Genomic DNA, 24,014 nt, shown 5'->3' on the forward strand with positions numbered 1-24,014 from the left:
TTGAGAGAACCGCTATTTTGACTAACTGTTAGGGAAGCTGATATAATGTGGAGACTGGGTGTAACTAGTTTAGATAACTGGTTTTCAACTGTTTAATCATTTACATGGGGGTGAGACACTGATGTCTGGTTGAATTGTTGGAGGAAGTGAAACACTGATGGTAGCGCCCCCTGTGGGACCCAGAGGGTAGAGGATCCTGGCCTTTCCTCAGCTCCAAGCCAACGCATTCTCCCAGCATCAAGTATAGTGTTGGGTGTCTAATGATGTAAGTCTCACCCCCGCACCAGGCTAAACATGTGGTCATTCGTCTGGTTAGAAAAATCTCAGGGTTTTCCAGCAGCAGTATGAACACGCCGATGTGCTAAAGCAACAGATATAAACAGGAGAGCAACCGTGTTACAAACTCATTAATTCTTTATTAATTCATCTCTGCTTTTACAAAATGCACAAGCGGGAGAGAATAATGTGGACTAGATTCTAGAGTGAATAAATACATAGTGGAGGAAGAATATTCTCTCCAGTACAGTACAACATGGTGGCGCTACAGGGACTTGCTAGCATTACATCACTGACAGTAGCAATAGCAAAAGGAAATGACACTTTAATAAAACAGTTCACTGTGCAGCTCCATGGATATAAACTAAAAAGTTTTGAAGGGTTTTTAAGTGCATAAAAAAAAAATCAACTCAAAGCTGTGAAGTGTGGCTGCACAAGCAAGTACCCACAGGTAAGCAGAATGAGCTGAACTCCACCGCGGTGAGTCACGTCTCACCTTAAAAAGCAACTATTAGGAGTCGAGATAATGAGCAGTTACGTGGTACACAGGTGAGAGTTTAACTGCATTCAAGCAGCGGCGCATGACAGTTTTCACCAAGAACTGAATTACCACCACATATAGAAGTGTTACTGTAAAAAATAAATATTCCATTTCAAGAACAAAAACATTTATGTTCTCATTTCTTCTTGCATTTAAATAGACAATATTTAGCATTGGAATACGCTCATATTCCATTGTCAACAGAAAGCAAAACTGAACTAGAATGCCATATAACTGCGGACAGTATACAAGTAAATAGTGAAGTTCTATATGCATCTCAGGCAAATCTGATATTTGTACTTCAAAATGTACTACAGAATGCATTTGGATACCTGAACAGCAATATAGGTAAAAATCTGGTTCTGAACTAGGACAGAGCTCTAAACATAGAACATACTTACATAGAAGAAAATATGAAATTTCAGTTAAAGAACAGGACAAGTCTGAAGCAAGAATAACAAATAAAGCAAGAAGTTATTAAACATCCAAAAACCCCTATGAGAACAATAAAATAAGCTGTTTGACTATTTAAAATTAAAGACGTTTGCGTGGTTGGCTGCAAACCTAATGATAAAAAGTTCAGCTGAGACACAGTGAAGAAAAATAAACAAACCAGCTTTAAGCTTCAGTTTAAAAAAGTATTTTTTGGTCCCAATTTACAGTCCAATGTATCTGCTGTAGTTTGTCCAATCATCACGCTTGTGTGGGACTCACAGGACACAACTCTCCGGCTGCAGTGTCACAATCACCTGCCCAGGATCCACCACTGCTCTTCCTGCCTTACACCTTCCTTTGATTGGCTGAGGCTCATCGTCTTCCCCGTGCTCATTGGTCGGAGACTGAAAGCCACTGTCGTCATAGTGCCGAGGCCTCGAGCCATCGGAGGGCTGTGCCAGGTCCACGTCGGAGTCCACGGCATATTCCACCAGTCTCTCTCCGTTGTCCCCCCCCACCGCGGCCGTCCCCCGCTCCTGAATTTCACTTGCAACTGCGGAGTTCCTCTCCACCACCTCCTTCACCGTGGTGATGCCCGTCATTTCCTCGCCCTCCTCTAGGGGGACCGTAGCGCTGGTCAGCACCGCCTCGCCCTCCTCTGAAAAGGGCACGGCCAGCTCCCGCAGAGGGCTGATGAGCTGCCGGATCTCGTCCACGCTGTCGGGCGAGCCCGGGTCTTTCGGGGCCGTGTGCCACGCAGGGGCGAGGGGTTGCTTGTGGAGATCCAGTGCCGGTGCAGTCTCCTGGAGCTCCTCGGCCAACTGCCTCTCGCTCTCCTCGGGGATCTCCTCCACCCCGGGCACCTCCAGGCACGAGCCGTAGGGCAGCGGTCCCGCGCCGTCCAGGTGGATCATGGAGACGACCTGCTTGCGTTTCCTGTTTCCTCCCCTGGCCTGCTCCTCCCTGCCTCCATACTGGCTGGCCCAGTCAATGGGGAGCTCCTCCATCAGGTGGAGGCTGGGGTCACTGTCATTCAGCACCATGCTGTCTCTGTAGAGGTTGTGTCTCCTCTGCACAGCGGCCTCCTTCACCGCTGTGTATGCGAGAACAAAGTTCAGCTCATTTACTTCGTAAGCACCAGGAACAGAGGCAACGTGAACACAGATTCGAGATGGGGCTCCAGATTTAGCCCACAGAAAACATGTGATCGTTAAACAGCCGTAACCCGTTTGATCTGAAAGGGTTAACGCGCTGTAGTGAAAGGATCGGTCTTACCCGTCATGATTTCTTTGGTGACGGAGTGCAGTATCACGTCCTCGAACACATTCTCCACCAAAATGAACCGGGAGAAGTCCTCGAAGATGAGCTCTCTGAATCTCGGCAGCTCCTGAGAGGCAGACAGGCAGAGACGCTTCAGAAGTGCTGTGACAGCACTCGAGACCCGTAAGATCGCAAAATCAATGTGCTTCGGGGAAACCGGGCCCCGTGAGGTGGTACTGCTGAGCGTGAAAAGCAGTGGCACGTGGGTGTGGAGATGCGTGTGGTAGCCGTGCTGTCCTTACACTGGAGTAGACGGGGTAGAGCTGCTTCAGCACGTATGGGACGATGATCTGCAGAAGTGCTTCTTTAAAGAACGTCTTGCGCACCGAGCTGCTGTCATAGTCGTATTTCTGCAGGTGCCAACACAAGAGGAAAAGCCACATTCAAAACTAAACGACAGGTTTCCTGACCATGAAATAATCCCTCAGTCTTCCACTAAACCATTTCGCCAGTGGCAATTCAGGTCTATGTGGAGGATTTTACGGCTCACCTTCAACACTCGCTCCTGGCAGCTCTGGACGGCTTTGTAGACCTGCTCTGTAGACTGCCCCTGCAGACTCTGGTGCAGCAGATGCTCAAACGTGTACACGGCGTTGTCCATTTGCTACAGCAGCAAGATCAAAGCGGTCAGCTCGCCATTTAATCAGAAGACACTCAAGTAAAAAGCCTCAGCAGCATTTAATCAAAAGGTTAACATGATCCAATCTCACTAGCCGTTTTTATTTTGCCTGCAGTACTGTGTACTGCCACACGATGTCAGTGTTGCTTTATTTACATTTGGAACGTTTTCCTACTGCAATATGACTTTTCATCCCTAAAACACATTCCTGTTCAAGCCACCATGAGTCGCTATTGAGCCATTTAAATAATTTAAATCGCTATTTAAATTATTATTTTTTTAATTTCTAATCCCCAGTACGAAACCAATTAATTGATTGGAGGCTAAGAAAATCAAGCAATCAAAGGAGATCTTATGACACACAGTGACGTCTGAGAGAGAAGGAACTGTGCTAACCTCTCTCATGAGGATCTGAGCTCTCTGCGTGAACACGTTAGGACTGGCCACGTCGAACCTCTGCTGGAGGCCTTCCAGATTCATCTGCTCCATCTTCTCATAGCAGCTCCGCATCTTCACCGGGTGGAAGGCCAGCATGGAGACCTTCTCCATGTGCTGGAGAAGAAAGGAGAGGTGGCTACATGGTCTTTGGGTTATCTTCAGTTAAGGTTGGCATCAGAAGGACAGGTAGACTGGGCAGCAAGGCATGCTGGATCTTAGGATAATCCCAAACACTCAAACACACTGTGCTGGCTTGTTTCAGCTAGCCACATCAAAAACCTACGTGCTGTGAGTTAGCAGTGTAGCCTGCTGGGACGTTAGTCTAATTGATGGGTTTGTGAGGAACATGTGAGGGCAGTCCTGAGTAGCCTAGTGTCCTCACCCTCCCCAGGGTCTCAGTGCCTCCCTCGTTCAGGGTGTTCTTGCTGAGGTCCAGGAGTTCACGGAAGAGCACGTCCCTGACCTCGGAGAAGCCTCGGCTCACCGGCTCCATCAGGACCTCCAAGATGGAGGTGACGTAGGGCTGTACATTGCTTCTAAGGACCTGCTCCAACCGTGTGTGCACCATTGCTGCAACAACATACACACACACACCATCAAATCACACCACCCACAAACAAAAACAACACAGAAGTCATCCAGCACTATAGTCCGTTGATCAGTACTGGTATCACCAAGACTGGGGACATCTGGTAATGCTTTTGAAGACCCAACTATCTCCCACAGATTTGTAAATGATTCTAGAACAAACTGTAAAACAACATTTTTAGATGCCAAAGATTTTATGTCCACATGACCCATTAAGATTACATCCAACAGAAAGAGAGAATGAGGAGATATTGGAGACCAGTGCATCACTAGAGTGAAGCCTCAGATCACTGTACACCACAACAGAGCAGCCCGATCAATTAAGCCATGTGACAAGTCGAATAGTTTGTCAGTTGAACTGTACCGTGATCTCCAAAAAGCTGATATCCCATCCTACAACCTTGTTTCTGCTTGTCAAAGGCATTATTCTCAACCTGCCACTCACTAAAAACACCACCAGCTCCACCTCCACACTACATCATATGCACTACCCCAACACAATATTGCTTTTGTCACCGTTTTAATGTTTCAGTTCTGGGAAGACATGTCAGCTGCTGCTAAAACCTTTTACTAGCTCCAGCGAACCTAACGGAAAATTACAACGGCACTTGAAACGCTGCTATGAACTGCAGCTTCATTTCACAACCTCCTGCATTCGAGACGTCATGTAAAAGGCCGTGGAGCAAAGCGAGGTCTCCAGACGGAGTCTCTACGTACCCCGGATCCTTCCAGAAACCTGCTCTTTGGAGGTGATGATCTGATCCATGTCTTGGCGAAGTGCGGCGTCCAGACTGGGGCGCTCTAGTTCGCATGCCTGGATCAGTGCATTATACTGCACGTGTGTTTGGGCATTCACCTGCTTGTACACGGCGTCCGAGATCTAGCAGGACACACCACCACACACAGGAAAGAGGGGCTTTCAGAACATTATCGTAACAACACAGTGCTGTGTGTTCTTGTGATAAAACGGTTCACTCATGAGTTCATGTGTTCACATAGTTGAAATGTGGCAGAGACACGTCAGCGGACACCGTGTTACTGGTGACAGCCCAATGAATTATGGGAGATGTCAAGTGATGGTTCTCGACATTTTAACAGGGTCCTAAATAACAGCATATACCACACAGCTGTAGCCACAGCCTGTATCAGCCACATTTCAACACACCCCACTGGAGAGCTTTGCATAGCTTCTCTGGACACGGGAATATGAGCTGCTGTTCATCATGCTGGAGGATGGCTTTACTGTGTGTGTGGAAGCGTTCTGTCCTCACCAGCATCCAGTCCCTGTGTCTCTGGGGCAGCTTGCCCTTCAGACGTGGACCGATCAGTGACCTGAGCTCCGAATGCAGATTCTCCATCACCAGGTTCGCCAGAATCTACACACACACACACACACACACACACACACACACACACACACACACACACACACACACACACACACACACACGGGAGCAGATAGACAGGAACGAGAATGATTTGAAATGCAGGAGATCTTTAGTGCGTGGCTGAAATGAGCTGGTACGGTGTCTGCAGTGCAGGTGTAGCGAGAGCGTCAGGACGGGACTGCGGGACTGCAGGACATGTTGGGTTTTGCATGATTATCTCTGCACCCTGCACCAGTACAAGAGGTCCAGGAGGTCATCACTCAGTGGGAGGCTGTAAAACACAAACGATGACTGTCCCATCGTGGTTCTCCACTACGTAGGTGTGTAGTCTACAGCAGGGCCTGCGTCATAGACTCTGAAGCATTAGCGAGAACAGAATCGAGCTTTGAAGTGTGCTGCCCACATCAGGGAGGGAGGGTGTGTGTGTGTGTGTGTGTGCGCTTGAGCTTGAACGGGTAGTTTATAGCAACATAGACATGTTGCTGAAATACTCTGCACTAAGACACTAGAAACATTAATTATCCCTCCGTTTCTCCCTCTCTCCCTCCCCAGCCCTCGTTAGCTAGCGTTTTCTGGACCTGGCCAGATTTGTGATGTGTGGGGCTGGAGGTAAACTAGACCATTTATGAGGTGGTGAGCAGAGGAGTCGTGTGAGTGGACAGCGTTTCTGCACACACAGACCTCCACTCATTCACAGGAGCCCTAATGACCTTTTAAGATGCCCGTCAACCCAGAGTGTGTTCATTGGAAACACAGGCGTGTAGTCTACAGGGGTGTGTTCATTGGAAACACAGGCGTGTAGTCTACTGGGGTGTGTTCATTGGAAACACAGGCGTGTAGTCTACTGGGGTGTGTTCATTGGAAACACAGGCGTGTAGTCTACTGGGGTGTGTTCATTGGAAACACAGGCGTGTAGTCTACAGGGGTGTGTTCATTGGAAACACAGGCGTGTAGTCTACAGGGGTGTGTTCATTGGAAACACAGGCGTGTAGTCTACAGGGGTGTGTTCATTGGAAACACAGGCGTGTAGTCTACGGGGGTGTGTTCATTGGAAACACAGGCGTGTAGTCTACGGGGGTGTGTTCATTCGAAACACAGGCGTGTAGTCTACGGGGGTGTGCTCATTCGAAACACAGGCGTGTAGTCTACGGGGGTGTGCTCATTCGAAACACAGGCGTGTAGTCTACGGGGGTGTGCTCATTCGAAACACAGGCGTGTAGTCTACGGGGGTGTGTTCATTCGAAACACAGGCGTGTAGTCTACGGGGGTGTGTTCATTCGAAACACAGGCGTGTAGTCTACGGGGGTGTGTTCATTCGAAACACAGGCGTGTAGTCTACGGGGGTGTGTTTGTTTGAAACACAGGTGTGTAGTCTACAGGGGTGTGTTTGTTTGAAACACAGGTGTGTAGTCTACAGGGGTGTGTTCACAGGACTCACCCTCTGCTCTCCTGGGCACACACACAGCAAACCAGCCAAGCTGGCTGCCCCCACATCACAGGATTAGAGCTTTTCCAGTGTGAAGTGTGTGTGAATGTTTTGATATTCCCACACCGTAGCAGTGCATTGCAGACGAGGCGAACTTCACCAGGCGCTGTGTGGAGAAACACACCCCTCCCTTCTAGTCCATAACCGGTTTCCATGGTAACATGGGGGCATAGCCAGGTGTGTGCCAAATCACACAGAGCCCTTATAGGAATTCACAAAACCAGACGTCCACACCCAGGAGCAAACACACCCACTTTCAGCACCCTGTAGGTGTGTGTAGGTGTGTGTCTGTGGCCGGTAAGACACTAGAATCGATTGTGATACCATGTACAGCAGCATAGAGGGGGAGTATAGATCTACTCTAAACACACACACACACACACACACACACACACACACACACACACACACACACACACACACACACACACACACACACACACACACACACACACACACACACACACACACACACACACTCTCCCCCCCCTCTCAATGGGCACATTATTTCCAGCTTGCATTAACCTCATAAGGATGTAGCAGAGATGGGTGGTGGCAGTGTTGTCATGTATGCACTTACAGTTCATTCATCACGGTGAGTTCCACAACACCACCCTCTAATGGCTAAAATAAACAACTCCCTCCCTCTCTTTATCCCCCTCTCTCTCTCCTCCCCTCTTTTTCCCTCTCTCCCTCATTTGTGCTGATATGGCCGAGTTCTACACACTGTGCGAATCTCATGGCCTTTCATTGCTAAAATCTAATTTCACTTCATTGGCTTTTCATTTGTACATGAATATTTCAACTGCTCTATCCAGACAAACATTCTGTTTGGCACATATGCCAACATGAGTATAAACATAACTGCACAATAAAACCTAACATACATGTTATACACGTGAAGTACATGTCGGTGGGCACTGAGCCACAACTCTGGGCTAGCAACACCTTTCGGTCTCTAGTGTTCGCTCAGAGTTACAAACACACAGCTAATACCAGTCCTCACCAGCCTACACATGCCCACAATGCACTGCTCAGCACAATGACTGATCTCAGACTACAGTGTTGGTGCCGTCCGTGTTTGATTATATTCTACTGTTCACTCTAAATGGTACAGCTGATAGAGTAGGTGTGGCTAATAGAGTGGGTGTGGCTAATAGAGTGGGTGTGGTTACAAAAATACACATGGACGTGGCAGTGTAATTGCTGAACCCAGTGTGTGCTTCTGGACGCAGACGGGTCCGTCCGGGGCGAGCCCAGGAGATGTCTACCCTGGTGTAAAAAGGGGGAGGGGTCAGGGAGCAGAGGGCGGGACGTACACATACTACACACACTCAATGGGACCACGCATCTGAAATCACACCACAGTGCATGTGCATTTCCCCAGACCCTGGCATAAGATACGTGGAGAAGACAAAAAAGACCTGGTCACTCTTCCTAGACGTCTTCCACACATTAGTGTGTGTGTGTGTGTGTGTGTGTGTGTGTGTGTGTGTGTGTGTGTGAGAATGGCAAACTGAAAGGCCATGTTCAGGTCACACATTCTGCAGCCTGTAAATCTCATATCTAATAACACACTTCACCCCCAGCTGGCGTTTTCCTCTCTGGTGTCGACATAATTGAGGGTTGAGCTGGCGCACTGACGTTAGCTGTGTGAGGGGAGGCGTTAGCGTTAGCTTAGCGCTGAGCAAGTGAACACGCTAATCTCACATTTTTATTGGATTCGAAATTTCTACAGCGTTTAACATGCTATACATTCCTTATGCATCATGGTGCAGTTTGAAACCTGATCTTGTAAGATAGAAGGATCTCTAATAGGTATACTATAGTTAAATAGTATTTCGTCAGCCTGCCATTAAATGGTTTGAAAGTAAATCTGCCTTTATAATCTATCCGAGTGTGTATTCAAGATTCAAGATTTTTTTCTTGTCATAGATGTATAGTGTGGGCGGGGCCATCAGTGTGGGCGGGGCCATCAGTGTGGGGAAGGGGAAATATGTGTTAAGTTGTTCCCAAGCCTGATAGCTTGTTGGTAAAAGGTGTTTGTTAGCATAGGAGGGAAAGGTGTTTGTTGTTGATGTGTTTTGTTCTACTGTGAGGGACACAGAAGCACAGGGGAGGCACAGGTGCACCTGTGCTGGGGTGAGGGCGGGACCCCAATACACATCCGCTCCCAGAACACAGGCTGGATTCAGCTGACGGAGAGGAAACTCCACCCAGGCCAGCTGAGCGGTGAGCTGGAGTAGTGGGGGTGAGTGGAACACTTTCTCCTCCCCCAAGTAAAACCCTCACACTCACACTCTCTCCTCTCTCCCTCAACTTTGGCTTCCTTCCGAGTCTCCTAAGACCCAAACAGCCTGTCCTCCATTAGAACCATAGCCTTTGGCTCGGACTTAGATTCCTCTTCTTCCTAGACCGACCACTGAACACTGAGAGGAACACGGTGTTGACGGCCCTCGTGGACATTGTGGGGCCCAGGTGCTGTTATTAGAGAACTCACCTGTGGTGCATCTCCACACAACATGTCCCAGGTGCTGTACTGTCCCTTGCTCTGCCTGTAGAGTCGTAGGGCGTTGGTGAAAGCAGGGGTCAGAACCTGGTCCTTCTCTGACAGACCTACATGGGTCAGGAAAAAAAAAAAACAAACTTATTCACACTAACAACAAGGAAGATAAAGATGATGATGATGATGATGATGATGATGATGATGATGATTATGATGGAGATAGCAGTTTGTATGCTACGAGTTTGTTTTGGGCCCCAAGCCTAAATCAGAGGAGCTTTTTTATAAAGGTGCTGATCCCTTCAAATTTGAGTTATCCTCTACAAATTTGCAAAAGGACATCCAGCTAAAGCTTCTGCAGGGCATACAGGTAAAACCGAAGCTGGATTAACAGACTGGTAGGTGTCACCATCTTTAACCCCACCCTGGTAGGCGTCACCATCTTTAACCCCACCCTGGTAGGGGGCACCATCTTTAACCCCACCCTGGTAGGCGTCACCATCTTTAACCCCACCCTGGTAGGGGGCACCATCTTTAACCCCACCCTGGTAGGCGTCACCATCTTTAACCCCACCCTGGTAGGGGGCACCATCTTTAACCCCACCCTGGTAGGGGGCACCATCTTTAACCCCACCCTGGTAGGCGTCACCATCTTTAACCCCACCCTGGTAGGGGGCACCATCTTTAACCCCACCCTGGTAGGCGTCACCATCTTTAACCCCACCCTGGTAGGCGTCACCATCTTTAACCCCACCCTGGTAGGCGTCACCATCTTTAACCCCACCCTGGTAGGGGGCACCATCTTTAACCCCACCCTGGTAGGGGGCACCATCTTTAACCCCACCCTGGTAGGGGGCACCATCTTTAACCCCACCCTGGTAGGGGGCACCATCTTTAACCCCACCCTGGTAGGCGTCACCATCTTTAACCCCACCCTGGTAGGCGTCACCATCTTTAACCCCACCCTGGTAGGGGGCACCATCTTTAACCCCACCCTGGTAGGCGTCACCATCTTTAACCCCACCCTGGTAGGCGTCACCATCTTTAACCCCACCCTGGTAGGCGTCACCATCTTTAACCCCACCCTGGTAGGGGGCACCATCTTTAACCCCACCCTGGTAGGCGTCACCATCTTTAACCCCACCCTGGTAGGCGTCACCATCTTTAACCCCACCCTGGTAGGGGGCACCATCTTTAACCCCACCCTGGTAGGGGGCACCATCTTTAACCCCACCCTGGTAGGGGGCACCATCTTTAACCCCACCCTGGTAGGGGGCACCATCTTTAACCCCACCCTGGTAGGGGGCACCATCTTTAACCCCACCCTGGTAGGGGGCACCATCTTTAACCCCACCCTGGTAGGCGGCACCATCTTTAACCCCACCCTGGTAGGGGGCACCATCTTTAACCCCACCCTGGTAGGGGGCAAACTGGTATATGGAGTGCCCCGATGGAATTGTTCCACAAGGTGCACCCATGGGGGTAGATGATGTTTTTCGCCCCTGTAGTCCAGACCCTTTGAGGTCTCTGTATTACTATGCTGTCTGTGTAAACACAGGTGTTATGATGGTAAGACCTGCCGAGATTAGAGGTACGTAGTATTATCCAAGCTGAAGAGATGCACAAAACACAGAATCTCTTCTTTAAACATTCTCACGGACGACACACACACACACACACACACACACACACACACACACACACACACACACACACGATAAGGACCGAGTACAAGGTGCACAAACAGGACTCAGGAGTGCCTGAAAGCCTCTGGAGATGGAGAGTGTGTTTGTATGTGTAAGTGATTGTTTTCTGTCCATGTGTTTAAACTTTCACTTTCAGTGACTGGAAAGACATGACAGTCCTGGTGGCCATGAGATTTACTCCTGGGCACATGTTTCAGGGTCTCTGGACAAAGACAGGAAGTGTGTCTAGAGATGGAGGAAGAAAGAAGGGTTTAAGCCTTCCAGGATCAGGAAGCTGTCTTAGAGTGAGTGAGAGTGAGAGAGAGAGAGTGAGAGAGAGAGTGAGAGAGTGAGAGTGTGTGTGTGTGTGAGAGAGAGAGAAACCAAGAGAGAAAGGAAACAGTTGGTAAAATAGATCGTTTTTGGCTCTATCCTCATGAGAACAAACTGGGAGTGTTTGTCAGCGGTCAGAGAAATTCCCCTCAAATCCCAACTTACAAACAATGAGCTATAACCAGCAGTGCCCTCCCCAGTAGAACCACCGTCAACAGAATGCAACCATTATGTTTCTCTCATGAGTGTGGAAAGTTCATCTGTCATTACACCAGCCCATTTAAGCCCAAAGCAAAGCAGGTTTGATTTGTGTGTGTGTGTGTGTGTGTGTGTGTGTGTGTGTGTGGTGCTCCCGTTCAAGAGCAGATCAGTACACAAATTATCCGCGCCCCAACAGACGAGGCAGACGGCATGTGAGTGGAGGCAGGCAGGGTAAAAATAGAGCATGTGCTGGTGTTTATGGCGGCCCCTGGGCCCGACACCACTCATGGGCTGCATGGGCTGGACCGGCGGTTAGCTGGGCTCCAGGAATGGCCCGTTCCCAGGGACCTCCATGCGTGGGTGGAGCTGGAGGCTGTCTGTGTGCTGGACTCCCCCCACTCTGAGGATCACTGCAGGCCTTATATGCACAGTCACACTGTGTGGGAGACCATGTGCTTAAAAAGAAAAGAAAGAAAGGCTGCTCTTTTCCACAATGGATTTTTCAACTGAGAAGGAAACGTTTGAAATGGGGTTTCTTGGCATATATTAATCCAGATAATTAATATTGCAGCTTTATTATTGGGTTACTATGAATGGCTGACATCTATGCAGCAATGACACTGATAGTGGCAATAGTCATCAGTGATCCTTTGGTCAGGTACAGCTCACACACGCGCGCACACACACACACACACACACACACACACACACACACACACACACACACACACACACACACACACACACAGTGTTAGGTTGTGTTGTAGAGGTGCTCTGAGCAGGCCGGCGAGAAAGTAAAGGGGCGGGGACAGTGGGGGAGGGGGCGTGGCAACCCTCACTGATTGATGGTTCCCAGGAGAGCAACTCTAAGCACTGCCTTTCCGTCAGCAGTTGTGGGCGGATGTTGATATTAGGCATGGCCCAGTGGCCAATGTGAAGAGCGTTGCCTTATTTACACGGACGCCTTCAGATGTGCGGAACGAACTCACAATAATCCCGCCACACAAACCAAGTTTGACGTACACAGCACTGACCCTCCCTGCTCTGATAGGACACGCTGGGGGATCCATCACCACGCACACCAAAGCTCTTTGTCCCCTGGGGAAGGGACATGCCCCCTTTTGCTCTGTTTTTAACCGTGTTGACATTTGAGCACAGAATTTCGTAGCCGTGCTGACACTGTGGTGTTATCTCTGATAAGAGGCGCCTTTTCCATCACACAATCAGCTCCAGAACAGGCTTGAGGGCAGGTTGCCGTCGGTAACTAGGCCCTGCTGGGGCGTCAGCGTCACACAGGCCCACTTGAATGCCGGCGTTTATGACGCAACTATGTGCTGGGGTCGCCAACACCGTGCAGTTTGAGCTCAGTGACAGGCTGTCAGGGCAAAACGCAGCCAGATTGCATTAAAATGACGCCACAAGGCAAAAATACATCCTGCGCAGGAGAACTATGCCATGACGTCACCTCTTCAGGTATTTGAATAGTCAATGGCATTCAGCAATACAGGCCAAGGTACAAATAAGGTACAAATGAGCGTTTGTAGCAATTCAAAGAACTCATGTGTCTGTGGTTAAGGTCAAAGGTGCGGAATGAATGTACCTCATGCTGGCGAACAATAACCCCGTCCATGATCACTTCACCAAACACAGACAACGCTGGCTGGATGACCACAGCTTTGCATCATGCTAGACTTGCTCCTGATCCCACAGACAGGAACTTTCTTCCACACAGTGTCATGCAAAAGCTGTTTTAGATTAGCAACATAATTTGGCCTTATGATCACCTTTCGCATGAGAAGGCAGTGAGTCACCGCGTCTGCTGTGAGATCTACAGGCTTCCACATCAGAGAAACAGCTTCTGCTCACAATGATCCTGCTCAACACTTTCCCCCGAGCCACAAATAACAGGAGTGACATTCCCACACATTCAAATCTCATACAGAAAAGCACATCTCCCCATTTCTCCCCAGCCATCGGCTCACTAAGGCCTGCAAGCCCACCTGAGCCATCCTCAGTATTTTAGCCTGTTCACTAGCTATAAAATATGCTGCTAACTTGTTATGTATTAACAACACTGTCCATATGTTCACAAAAGTCAGTCAAAATGTCTCGGTGGCAGGAAAAATTCAATAGGCGAATTGTTTCATATCTCATGTAGAAGACCACTTCAAAAAACGTGTCACAGTCTGTGGTTGTGAACCATGTTATCACCTTTTTGATCTGAGATGCTCATATGTCCAAGTTCTACTTCAGTCAGCTGTGATCCGTCAGGAGTGCAACGCAGGCAAAGCCCTAGAGATTAGCCAGGGTTCAGCTGATCAACGTCGTGTGCTCAGGCAAGCGTGCGAGTACAACATGTCGGCTCCTGTCGTTCTAATACTGCTCAGCAGATAAAACGTGCCTTTCAGACAGGTGTATTTAAGGGACGCTTCAGAACTTGATCCTCAGAGAAAACCAGATCACAAATGATCCGCATACATGATCACAAAAGGACAAAACAACAACAGTGAAGAAAAGAGAAGAAAAAAAAAAAGAAAAAAAAAAAGGTGTGTCAATTCACAGAAAATCCACGTCACTGAGGAATTAGAGACATGGGAAAAATGCAACTGCTAACAAGCTGCTAAAAAGCCAACCAAAACAAACAACATTGCAATAGTACTTTGTTTTGGTGACAGGGACGATTGTGTTACAGATGTGCCTAAATGGGAGATATCCCCTTACCAGGTGTGAGGAGGCGGGCAATACAGTGGCAGTGTGACACAGCAGCACAGACCTGCCCACAGACCTGCCCACAGACCTGCCCACAGACCTGCTAGGAGAATAGCCAGCAAAGTCCTTCTACTCAAGCCCTTCAGCTGTGGTCGGGGAACCGTCTAACCTGTGCAATGCGTTCACTAAGGCTGAGGCCAGGACCACTGTCATGTAGAACACACATGGCCAGGCCAGTTAAACTGCAGAGATTTGCGCTGTGGTTGTGTGTGTGTGTGTGTGTGTGTAAGCCATGCAGGACTCGCCCATGAAGGAGAAGAAAAAAAACCCCAACAAATTCCTCTGTGCTTTCTCACCTACTCTGACTACTCATTTTAAATGTGCACACACACACACACACACCCACCCACCCATATACACATACCCACCCACCCGGCTATACCTTGAACAATGGTGGAGATGCTAAAGAGGTGATTATAGAGGGCGTAGCAGTGACAGTAATAGCTTACAGAGAAGTGTTGGGCCCATCTCAGAGCAGAACACTCATCTCACGTCTCTCTGCCTAGCTCTCTCTCTCACTCTCTTACTCTTTTCTACTTTCTCCCTCTCTTCCTTACTCTCTCTCCTACTTTCTCTCCCTCTCTTTCTTACTCCCTCTGCCTCTTTTTCTTGAGAGAGTGCAGGCACGGCCCTCCACAACTCTGTCCCAGAGAGCCCGCGTCATGCCGGATGGGCGGGGCCTAAACCAGCTGACCAGCGGAGGCGAGGGTGCACTCAGTGGGCCGGACGCGTTACCTCACGAACGACTCGTTGTCCGTTTGCGAGCACTTTGGGAGTGGCGCGATTGTGCAGTGGCGCTCACCGTTGTTGGCGTGCCGGACGCAGTCCTGCAGGACGGAGAGCCACTTCTGATGCTCCTTCTCCATCCTGACGGTGAAGTAGTAATGGCGGGCGTAGGGGTGCCACAGGAGGAGAAGGAAGGGCGAGGCACACTTCAGGAAGGGCGAGGAGCCCGCCTTCGCCTTCACGCCTACCAACCGGAGCAAACACACGCGTCACACAGACGCCTACAAAACGCCGGGCAGCGCACAAAAAGCTTTATAGGTTTTAGTTAAAAGATAAAACGCAGATAATGGCAACATGACATTTGTCATTTTGGCAGTTTAAAATATGTTTAAAAGTTATCATTTCTGCCATTTTCTTATAGATGCAGGTTGTGAACTCATGGAAGGCAAGTGATCCGTCTTAGTACACAGGCAGTTTAGAACAATATCTCCATGTCAAGAACTGAAAGGCCACTGTTTCCTGTCTTATCTAAGGAAGCCCCCCTCCCCTCATGCTAATTAGATGGGTAGAGAGCACACACATCACATGTGACTATATAGACTATAAAAAATTCAATATAAAGTTCTACACACTAATTCACATGTGCTCATTTTTATCATAAACCTCTCTACTAGAGGGTTTGTAGTGGTCTGTAGTGAGTGTTCTCATTTTGGACCAGGCGATGCCAGCGTGTGATAACTGAGTCAATATCACATGTAAGGTTCATGAGTCAGAAAGTCTCGGTTTTCAAATACTCCACCCCTCGTCGCTCCTGCCTTCCCTCACCAGGCAGAGAGTGGTCGAGTAACTTCAGGTACTCATCCATCGAAGTCAGGACCTTGTAGCCAGCACAGTTGATCACACCTTTGGGATGGAGGCCCCTGTCGTGTGCCTGGAGAAGATGACAAACCGTTTAGACCCTCAATGCAGGCTCAGGCTTGGACGCTAACCCTCCTGGACGGCGTCGCTCCGTACGTCGCCGCTACAGGGCCGCTCAAAAAGGACAGAAGTCATCTTAAGCGCAGCACTAAGGTTCCAACGTATGCGGTGCTTGGAGCCAATCGGATTCCACTGCTCCAAATCGAAACTGGAATTGAATTTGACAAATGTGCACATTGCACCCTACAAATACTGGTAGAGTCAGGTGGCCATCAATCACATTCAGGTGTGTGGAAGCCAGGGCTCCACCTAGAGAGTTAGAGTGATGATGACGTCGTTTCAGGCCCTAAAGGCGCATCAGTGGGTTTATGCGTCAGTGTCGGTGATATTTGTGCTGCAGGTGCTACAGAGCCTCCTCACCTGCTTGCTTTCATAGTAACCGATGTTGTAGGAGTCGGCCACGTAGATGAAACGATTACGCCACTTCCTGTTCTCATCCAGGTACTGGAACAGGTCTCCGGAGAAGATGGACTTGTCCTGTAGTGGATCCTGCAGGGGAAAAAAAGAGAAATCCATCACAAAACGTGCGTCCCTGGATTTTCAGTATTTCACAATGAATATTGTGTAAGAAAAAAAAAAAAGCGAGACGGGGAACAAGGCCAGATTGGATTCTGAAGCGCCACAAAGCAGAATAGATGATGCTTCTCAGCCTCAGACATAAACAACGTCACACAGCTGCGAGTACAGGCCATAACAATACAAGATCACAGGGCCTGGTCCAGAAACAGTACACCACCTTTCTTTACAGTCTTTCACTTTTGTTGCATCTATATTTCCTTCATGCAGAGTCTCCAGCCGAGCTGCAGCCGATGACACGTGGTGCTGCGTTGGCCGACTGCCACCGTTGGAAACCAGATGCCCTGTGAGGTCCCACCGCGCTACCAGGGGCAGTCGCGTTTCATTCTTCAATGGCCGAGGTATGCGTCGAAACCTCAGGATCCTTGTGAAGTGTTTACTAAACCAAACCCCACCCACATCTCTGCTTGATCTCTTCCAAGAGCTCAAATAACCTCCCAGGCCTCCTGTGCGGACAGGGAGATGGGGCAGCACGCAACAGCCGATTCCTGGATTTAGCATTTAAGCTGAAGAGCTACACTGTGTTATGTCCTTCATAGCCACTGGGACCATATCCACTGTAGGTCCTGCAGCAACTAGATGAAACCCTACCCACATCTCGTATGCTCCCTGCTAGGAAGCTCACAGGAAGGCCAGCACTATCTGCTCTGGGCTTGTATTACTTACTATGCTTCCATACCACAGAGCAGAGTTGCAAGGTTCCTCAAAAGCTGTTTGCACTTGATTTGAACAGAAGGACACGATCTCCAGATTAAGCCCTAATGTCCGATCTGAGGCTCAGCTCCCCATGTGATCTGGTGTTGAGGGTGCACGTGTGGAGACTGGACACCAGCCCAGAGGGTTTGTTCAGTCCCAGCACACGCCTCTGCACCACCACGCTGCACTGAAGCTTCTGGCAGCCGGGGACTCGGCTGCAAATCTACACCCACAATCAAAGCGTTTTAGAAGGTGCCAGTGTTTGCAGGCACGCGTCTCTGCACTCCAGAGGTAGCCGTGGCACCTGGTTAATTCATGGAGGTAATCGACCCCCATGTTTGTTCTCCAGGGCTGAACACACAATCTCAGCTCCATCTCTCCGTGTGAGGTCTTTATAGGAGAACAGGAGACCCGGAGAACAGGAGACCAGGAGAACAGGAGCGACATGCAGAATCTCGACCACTGGGAGGTCAAATTGTAACTCTTTATTTAAATGACAGTGTAGTAAGATATAAGATGTAAAAAATATACACTGTTAAAGAAATTATGTACCAAGTTCAAACTAACAAAAATGTGCGTTAAAAAAAGGCAGCATAGGGAATGAAAGACTGAGACCGGGTGAGGTAATAACGGGACAGAACCCGGAACAGAACCCAGGACAGTGTCCCAGCAGCAAGCAGCCTGTCTCCAGCTACTCATGAGGAGTGGTTCTGGGTGGAGCGCAGACGGGTGGAGAGGTGGAGTCAGTGAGGTATTTGTGGGGTGTGGTGGAGGTCCTTACACTGCGGTGGAGGAGCTGTGACTGGGCACTGGCTCCACCCTCGATGTCGAAGCGCACGCTGCTGAAGAGAGCCACCGCGTACTGCTGCTTGAAGAACCTCCCAAACTCCTCCATCACCTGCCTGGTACGTCCTGGAACACAAACACACAGACGGCCTGTTGTATTGGACTGGATCCATGAACACAAACACACAGACGGCCTGTTGTATTGGACTGGATCCATGAACACACAGACAGACGGCCTGTTGTATTGGGCTGGATCCACAAACACACAGACAGACGGCCCGTTGTATTGGGCTGGATCCACAAACACACAGACAGACGGCCTGTTGTATTGGACTGGATCCACAAACACACAGACGGCCTGTTGTATTGGACTGGATCCATTAACACACAGACGGCCTGTTGTATTGGACTGGATCCATGAACACACAGACAGACGGCCTGTTGTATTGGACTGGATCCATGAACACAAACAATTCAACAGTTACACATGCTGACTGGTTGAAATTTTAAAGAATAACAGTTTGCTAAGTCATGAAAAAGAGTGCAAAATGTTCTTGTGCCCTTTGGCAGTGGACTTGAGATGTTCCTGCTTGTCATTGTGTGACTGAATATGCTGGACCCATTTTCTCAGCTGCAGGTGGATCTCTACAATATTCATTCATGCAGATGTAAACCGATGGCACAGAAGAATGCAATAGTGAAGTCCAGGACATCAGAGGGCATGTTGTTGGAGTGATGTAACCACTCAACTATGAACTGCCCACTAGAACAATTACTGAAAATAGCATTCAGTCCAAAATACTCTTAGACTAAACACACTGACGTAATTTGCTTTGGCTGGCCATGCAGATAATGATCTATTAGAAGTACTGCAATTATACATGTGAATGTGTGTATGTAAATGTGTTGCTCTGTTTGTGTGTGTGTGTGTGTGTGTGTGTGTGTGACAAAGCCTCCAGGCAGTCTGGTTGTTTAGCATGTGTTGTATTATGTTGAAATACCAAAAAAAAAAACCTTCTAGATATAATATAGTGTATTTAGGGATCCCTAAAAATCCCTAAAAGGGTAAAGGTGCGTTAAGGGTAAAGGTGCGTTAAGGGTAAAGATGTGTTAAGGATAAATGTAGGCAAAGCAAGGCCTGAAGGTGCATGAGCTACACAGGAGAGATGGATTATAAAATATAATTTGCATAATTTGAGTGTTGCTTATATAGCCTAACTGTTAAAACCAGTTTCTATTCAAATAGCAAGCAGATATAAAAATTGTGTTTTGATATGTCGTATATCAGAACATTTAGTCCACTTCACTATAATGAGCAACTTGTCAGTTGTGCTCTTTGTTTGTGTGTGTGTGTGTTGTAGACCATATCGGTTTCTGTGACCAGACTGCTGAAGTGAGAGAATGCCATGTACTTTTCTAAACAATTTACAGTGTTATATTTTAGGCAACAGGGTCTAAAACAAAATAACACGATAAATCACAGTGCTTTTTAAACAACTTGAACAGAGCCAGAAGACAGTCCTCCACACACACACACACACACACACACACACACACACACACACACACACACACACACACACACACACACACACACACACACACACACACACACACACACACGACCTGTCCGTGTGTGTGTGTGTGTGTGGCTAAGTGGACATTGGTTTGCATAGCCAGTGCAAAGTAAGTGCAAGCAGCGTGCTGTGTGAGGATGTGATCACCACGGCGACACAGGAGTCTCATCAGAGGCCCTGAGGTCCATGCCTGCCATCTGTGGTGGCCAACACAAGTCTGCCACAAACTCCATCTGCCACCTGCCACTCACAGAGACCAGAGGAACCGGAAAACCATACACATTCACTTCTGCGTTGTGTAAACAGGGGAATTTGTGCAGGGTTGAATGTCAAAACCTGGCATCATTCTCAAGCTCAAATGCTCCCTCCACCCATGTTATTTGAAACATCCACCCTGCTCCTACACTGGCCGAACGCTGTAGAGGCCGAGGAACACCATCACTAGCTGTGCATAGCGACAGATCGGGCTGTAGTCCAATGAAGTGCACAGACCTGACACCTGTATGAGGGTGCCTCTGCCTCTGTGTGTGTGTGTGTGTGTGTGTGTGTGTGTGTGTGTGTGTGTGTGTGTGTGATGATTCAGCAGCCCAGTGTGCGATTCACTCTAGGGAATCTGCTTCGACAGCGAAGTCCGAGCCCCCCTACACACGAGCCTGCATGAGGATGTTTGGTCAGTGATGGAAAAGGCTGAGTAAACTCATCTCCCTCATACCTGCTCCTGAAGACAGCCTTACACAGCCCTACCACTGCGCCCCCCCCCCCCCCCCCCCCCACAATCCCCCCCGCCCCGCCCTCCTGCCCCCCTCTGCTCCGCTGTGAGTGGGCCGGGGGGGGGGGGGGGGGGGGGCAGTAGAGCCGGAAAGTCCTGAGACCTAGATGCAGCGAAGCAGAGGACAGACTCTCACGACAGAGGAGAAAAGACAAAAAGACCACAGAAAGGAGAGAAAGAGAAGGAGGGGAGGGATGAGGGAGAGAGAAACGTAAAGAAAAAGACCTCACCGTTGGGTGGAGACTGTGGTCGCTTCACCGTAGTCATTTAAAAGGGCAAGTTAGAACGGGTCTTCTCTGTCTGGAGCAGAGACCGTATATATAAGGCACACTACCCTGCTGGGGCCGAGTGACGGACGAAGAATGGCGGCTCTCGCCGGCGCTAACGCTGACCTTTAACCTCGCCACCTAGTGACTGTCTGGCTGAGCTGTCCTTACAGGCACCGCAGGTTAAAAGGACTGAAATATACAGTATGTGTGTTAGAGCTTTTCATGGGTTTCTGTCTGAAAAACACAGTTTCTCTGTGTTTTGTAGATACATGTGTTTGTTAATGCATATTGGAATATAATAATAATGTCAATGATTAAATAATATACTTTCATAGGGTCAGAATATTTAGGAGAATTGAGCCCTCTAATAAACTCTAGTTGTAACTGTGTGGTGTTAGAATTCTGATCTGATCTTCTGTGTCAAGGGGTTCATGTGATCCAACATAAATCATTTTGACCAACTAATTCAAGCCAATCTTTAACCATGCCACAGGAACATTTCACCCATGTGTTTTAATATATTAAAAGGCATATAAATCATAATACATAATGCAGTTACAATATTTTTCAATATCATAGAGCCAAAGGAGAAATTTAGGAGAGTCTTTTGCTTTGACCGAAACCATGAACAATAGTTTAGCAGTAGTTTAGTTTGTTCCTGAAGCGTGCTATTGAACTAGGGTTAGGGTTAGCCTAATGGCACTCACCACGTTGCCTCAGTTCAAACTGCTGCCCATGTCACCACTCTGAGCCCCTTGATTACATTATAGGTGCCTCACAAGCCAAACGGGATTAACAAATGTTGAGTCAGGATACTCCTCTCCTCCCTGATGAAACCCTCTCAGAGGGACAGAGGAGAGAAGGGACTGCAGGAAGGAGAAAAAGACAGAAGAAAAGAGAAAAAAGAAAAAGGTGGGAGAGAGAGAGAGTGCAAGTGCAGACTGACACAAACAAGCCTCCTTTTTCATCCACACTAAGCATTATGTGTGGATGCATTATGGAAAATCTCAGATTACTGAACACAGATGCACACACAGTAGAAGTCTGGTTTACTCACGACCTCCCTGACCTTCCCTTATGAACATGTGCAAGGCTGCAGTAACGCCAAAATTCCAACCACAGCTTCAGACACCCATCTTTCCAGGGCATTCCCAGAATTCTTGGAGGCTGGTGCACCCCAACCCAGGCAAAAGGACTACCCTTTGACACATATTCTATATAGTCTCTTTTGAGAAACTACAATACAGAATGAGGTTTTGATCAATAAATGTGACTAACTCCATCATTCAGTGGCTATAGAACGGCCCAAATGTAATAGCAAGCTAATGCCATTTACCCTCTCTGAAGTATACAACCGTATCAAAGCTGCAGAAACTTTTTTTTCCAAGAGGTTCTAACATGTTGGCCATTTTATGGCTGACCTGAGGTGAAACTGCTGTTTGTGTTAGCTGGAGTAAGCTATTTTCGACTCGAGAAAGTAAAACCAGAGAACAGACTCTGTGCCACAGTTCCAAACAGAATGACCGACGGAGAGGTCAGAAATGACGTTCCTTCCACGTTACGGCCATATGACCCTCTTCTGCGGTCAATGTTTCCACAGCGATGTGAAGCAAAAGCAAGCTGTGTGTTCCTGAAGCCTCGAGGATCTGCCCCATAACGCCCACAGTGGGGCAGAATAAAACCTGTCTCTACAGGCAGTCCAAAACCCCAGCGTGTGCAGGAGATGGCAAGAACCTCCACACTCCGTCACCACCTTCACAGCTACACCCAGACACCACCTTCACAGCTACACCCAGACAAAAAGAGCTCATCACATTTCATAACATCTTAAATGGCTGGTGGCTTTAACTTTCTGATACACACACACACACATTATATATATATATATATATAATGTACACATTATATATATATATATATATAATGTGTGTGTGTGTGTGTGTGTGTGTGTGTGTGTGTGTGCTCTAGGCCAATTACTATAAAACATGTTTAACAAGTAGATTGGTACAATATTGAGACTGATGTGACTTTCATCTTCCAGAACATTTAGCAATGTAGAGATAAAGGGCTGTAAAGCAATTATCGGACATACAGTTAATGCCACTAGTTACCCGTTGGTGGTTAAATTCAAAACAGCTCTTTGAAACGAATCTACAATGTGTTCAAACATTATCTCGCATAACTTCAAAGACCTGAAGGTTTAGAAAAGCTTCATGGCAAAAAAATCATATTCCTAATTCACTACCAGCAAACATTTATCACCTGACGAATGATCTAAACACACAATGTAATACAGTAATGAATATCCTCTCAACAATCCACATCCACCAGTAAACCAACACACCTTACACCAGCTTACCTGTAATTATCCCTCGCCTTTCCTCGTCTAAGTGAGTAGAAATCACATCCCCCATGGCAACAAGTAACCGCAACCAGAAAGAAAAACAACAACAAGAAAACTCTTCAAAATGACAAGAACGGTAACTGGGAAAACTTAAAAATCCGAAAACTTATTTGCGCGTTTTCTTATCAACTCCTCCCACGGACGCATCCCCAGTGCACTAAGCCGAGTGAGCTCCCACGCGCCCGCGATAACTGCGCGCGTGCAAGGCAAGACCACAGAAGACGTGGGTTCGCTATTGTGACGCTGCGCGCTCGAGCCCGCGCATCAGCGCGCTCACGCGTCTTCTGCGCGCGAGACCCACTACTAGTCTAACGTGTTCGGTAGAGTCGGTGACAGTCCGCGGGTGTGGTCTCGAGCACTAAACGTGAGGCGGACAAAACCGCCCCACACTTTAGATGATCGAGTTAACTACTCATTTACATGAATACTCAATAAACTAAAAACTTGGAACTGCCAAAAATCTGATTAAAACGATTTTATTATTGTAATTTGACGTTACAAGGTGCATACTACGGCATACAGGGACACAAGAAACATAAACAATATCGTAAACTAAACTAAGCACATTCTTTTTCGTTTAGTTTACTAAGTGAACCAAATAAAAAGATAAGACGCATATGATGAAACACCAGATCACATGTAAGGGACATT

General features: G+C 48.1%; 1 protein-coding gene across 1 annotated transcript; it reads right to left on the reverse strand.

Annotated features, from left to right (window-relative positions):
• Positions 1–402: 402 nt before the first annotated feature.
• On the reverse strand, positions 403–23,620 carry niban2a (niban apoptosis regulator 2a). The gene is made up of 14 exons (XM_076980735.1): positions 23,319–23,620; positions 18,340–18,470; positions 16,647–16,775; positions 16,134–16,239; positions 15,385–15,552; positions 9,592–9,707; positions 5,489–5,593; positions 4,935–5,097; positions 4,012–4,199; positions 3,588–3,743; positions 3,063–3,176; positions 2,815–2,922; positions 2,528–2,639; positions 403–2,345 (listed from the first exon to the last, which is right to left on the reverse strand). The coding sequence occupies exons 1-14, from the start codon at positions 23,371–23,373 to the stop codon at positions 1,528–1,530; spliced, it is 2,469 nt and encodes an 822-aa protein (XP_076836850.1). The 5' UTR covers positions 23,374–23,620; the 3' UTR covers positions 403–1,527.
• Between the last annotated feature and the right edge of the window lie 394 nt (positions 23,621–24,014).

Source organism: Brachyhypopomus gauderio, chromosome 18 (genome assembly GCF_052324685.1).
Source record: "Brachyhypopomus gauderio isolate BG-103 chromosome 18, BGAUD_0.2, whole genome shotgun sequence".
Taxonomy (NCBI): Eukaryota; Metazoa; Chordata; class Actinopteri; order Gymnotiformes; family Hypopomidae; genus Brachyhypopomus; species Brachyhypopomus gauderio.

Coding starts and splice junctions, on each gene's coding strand:
- niban2a (XM_076980735.1), bottom strand. CDS start 23,373: ATGGGGGATGTGATTTCTACTCACTTAGACGAGGAAAGGCGAGGGATA. Junction 9,708..15,384: donor CGTCCGGCACGCCAACAACG/GTGAGCGCCACT, acceptor TGACCCATGTAG/GTCTGTCAGAGAAGGACCAG. Junction 3,177..3,587: donor CTCAGATCCTCATGAGAGAG/GTTAGCACAGTT, acceptor TTGCTGCTGTAG/CAAATGGACAACGCCGTGTA.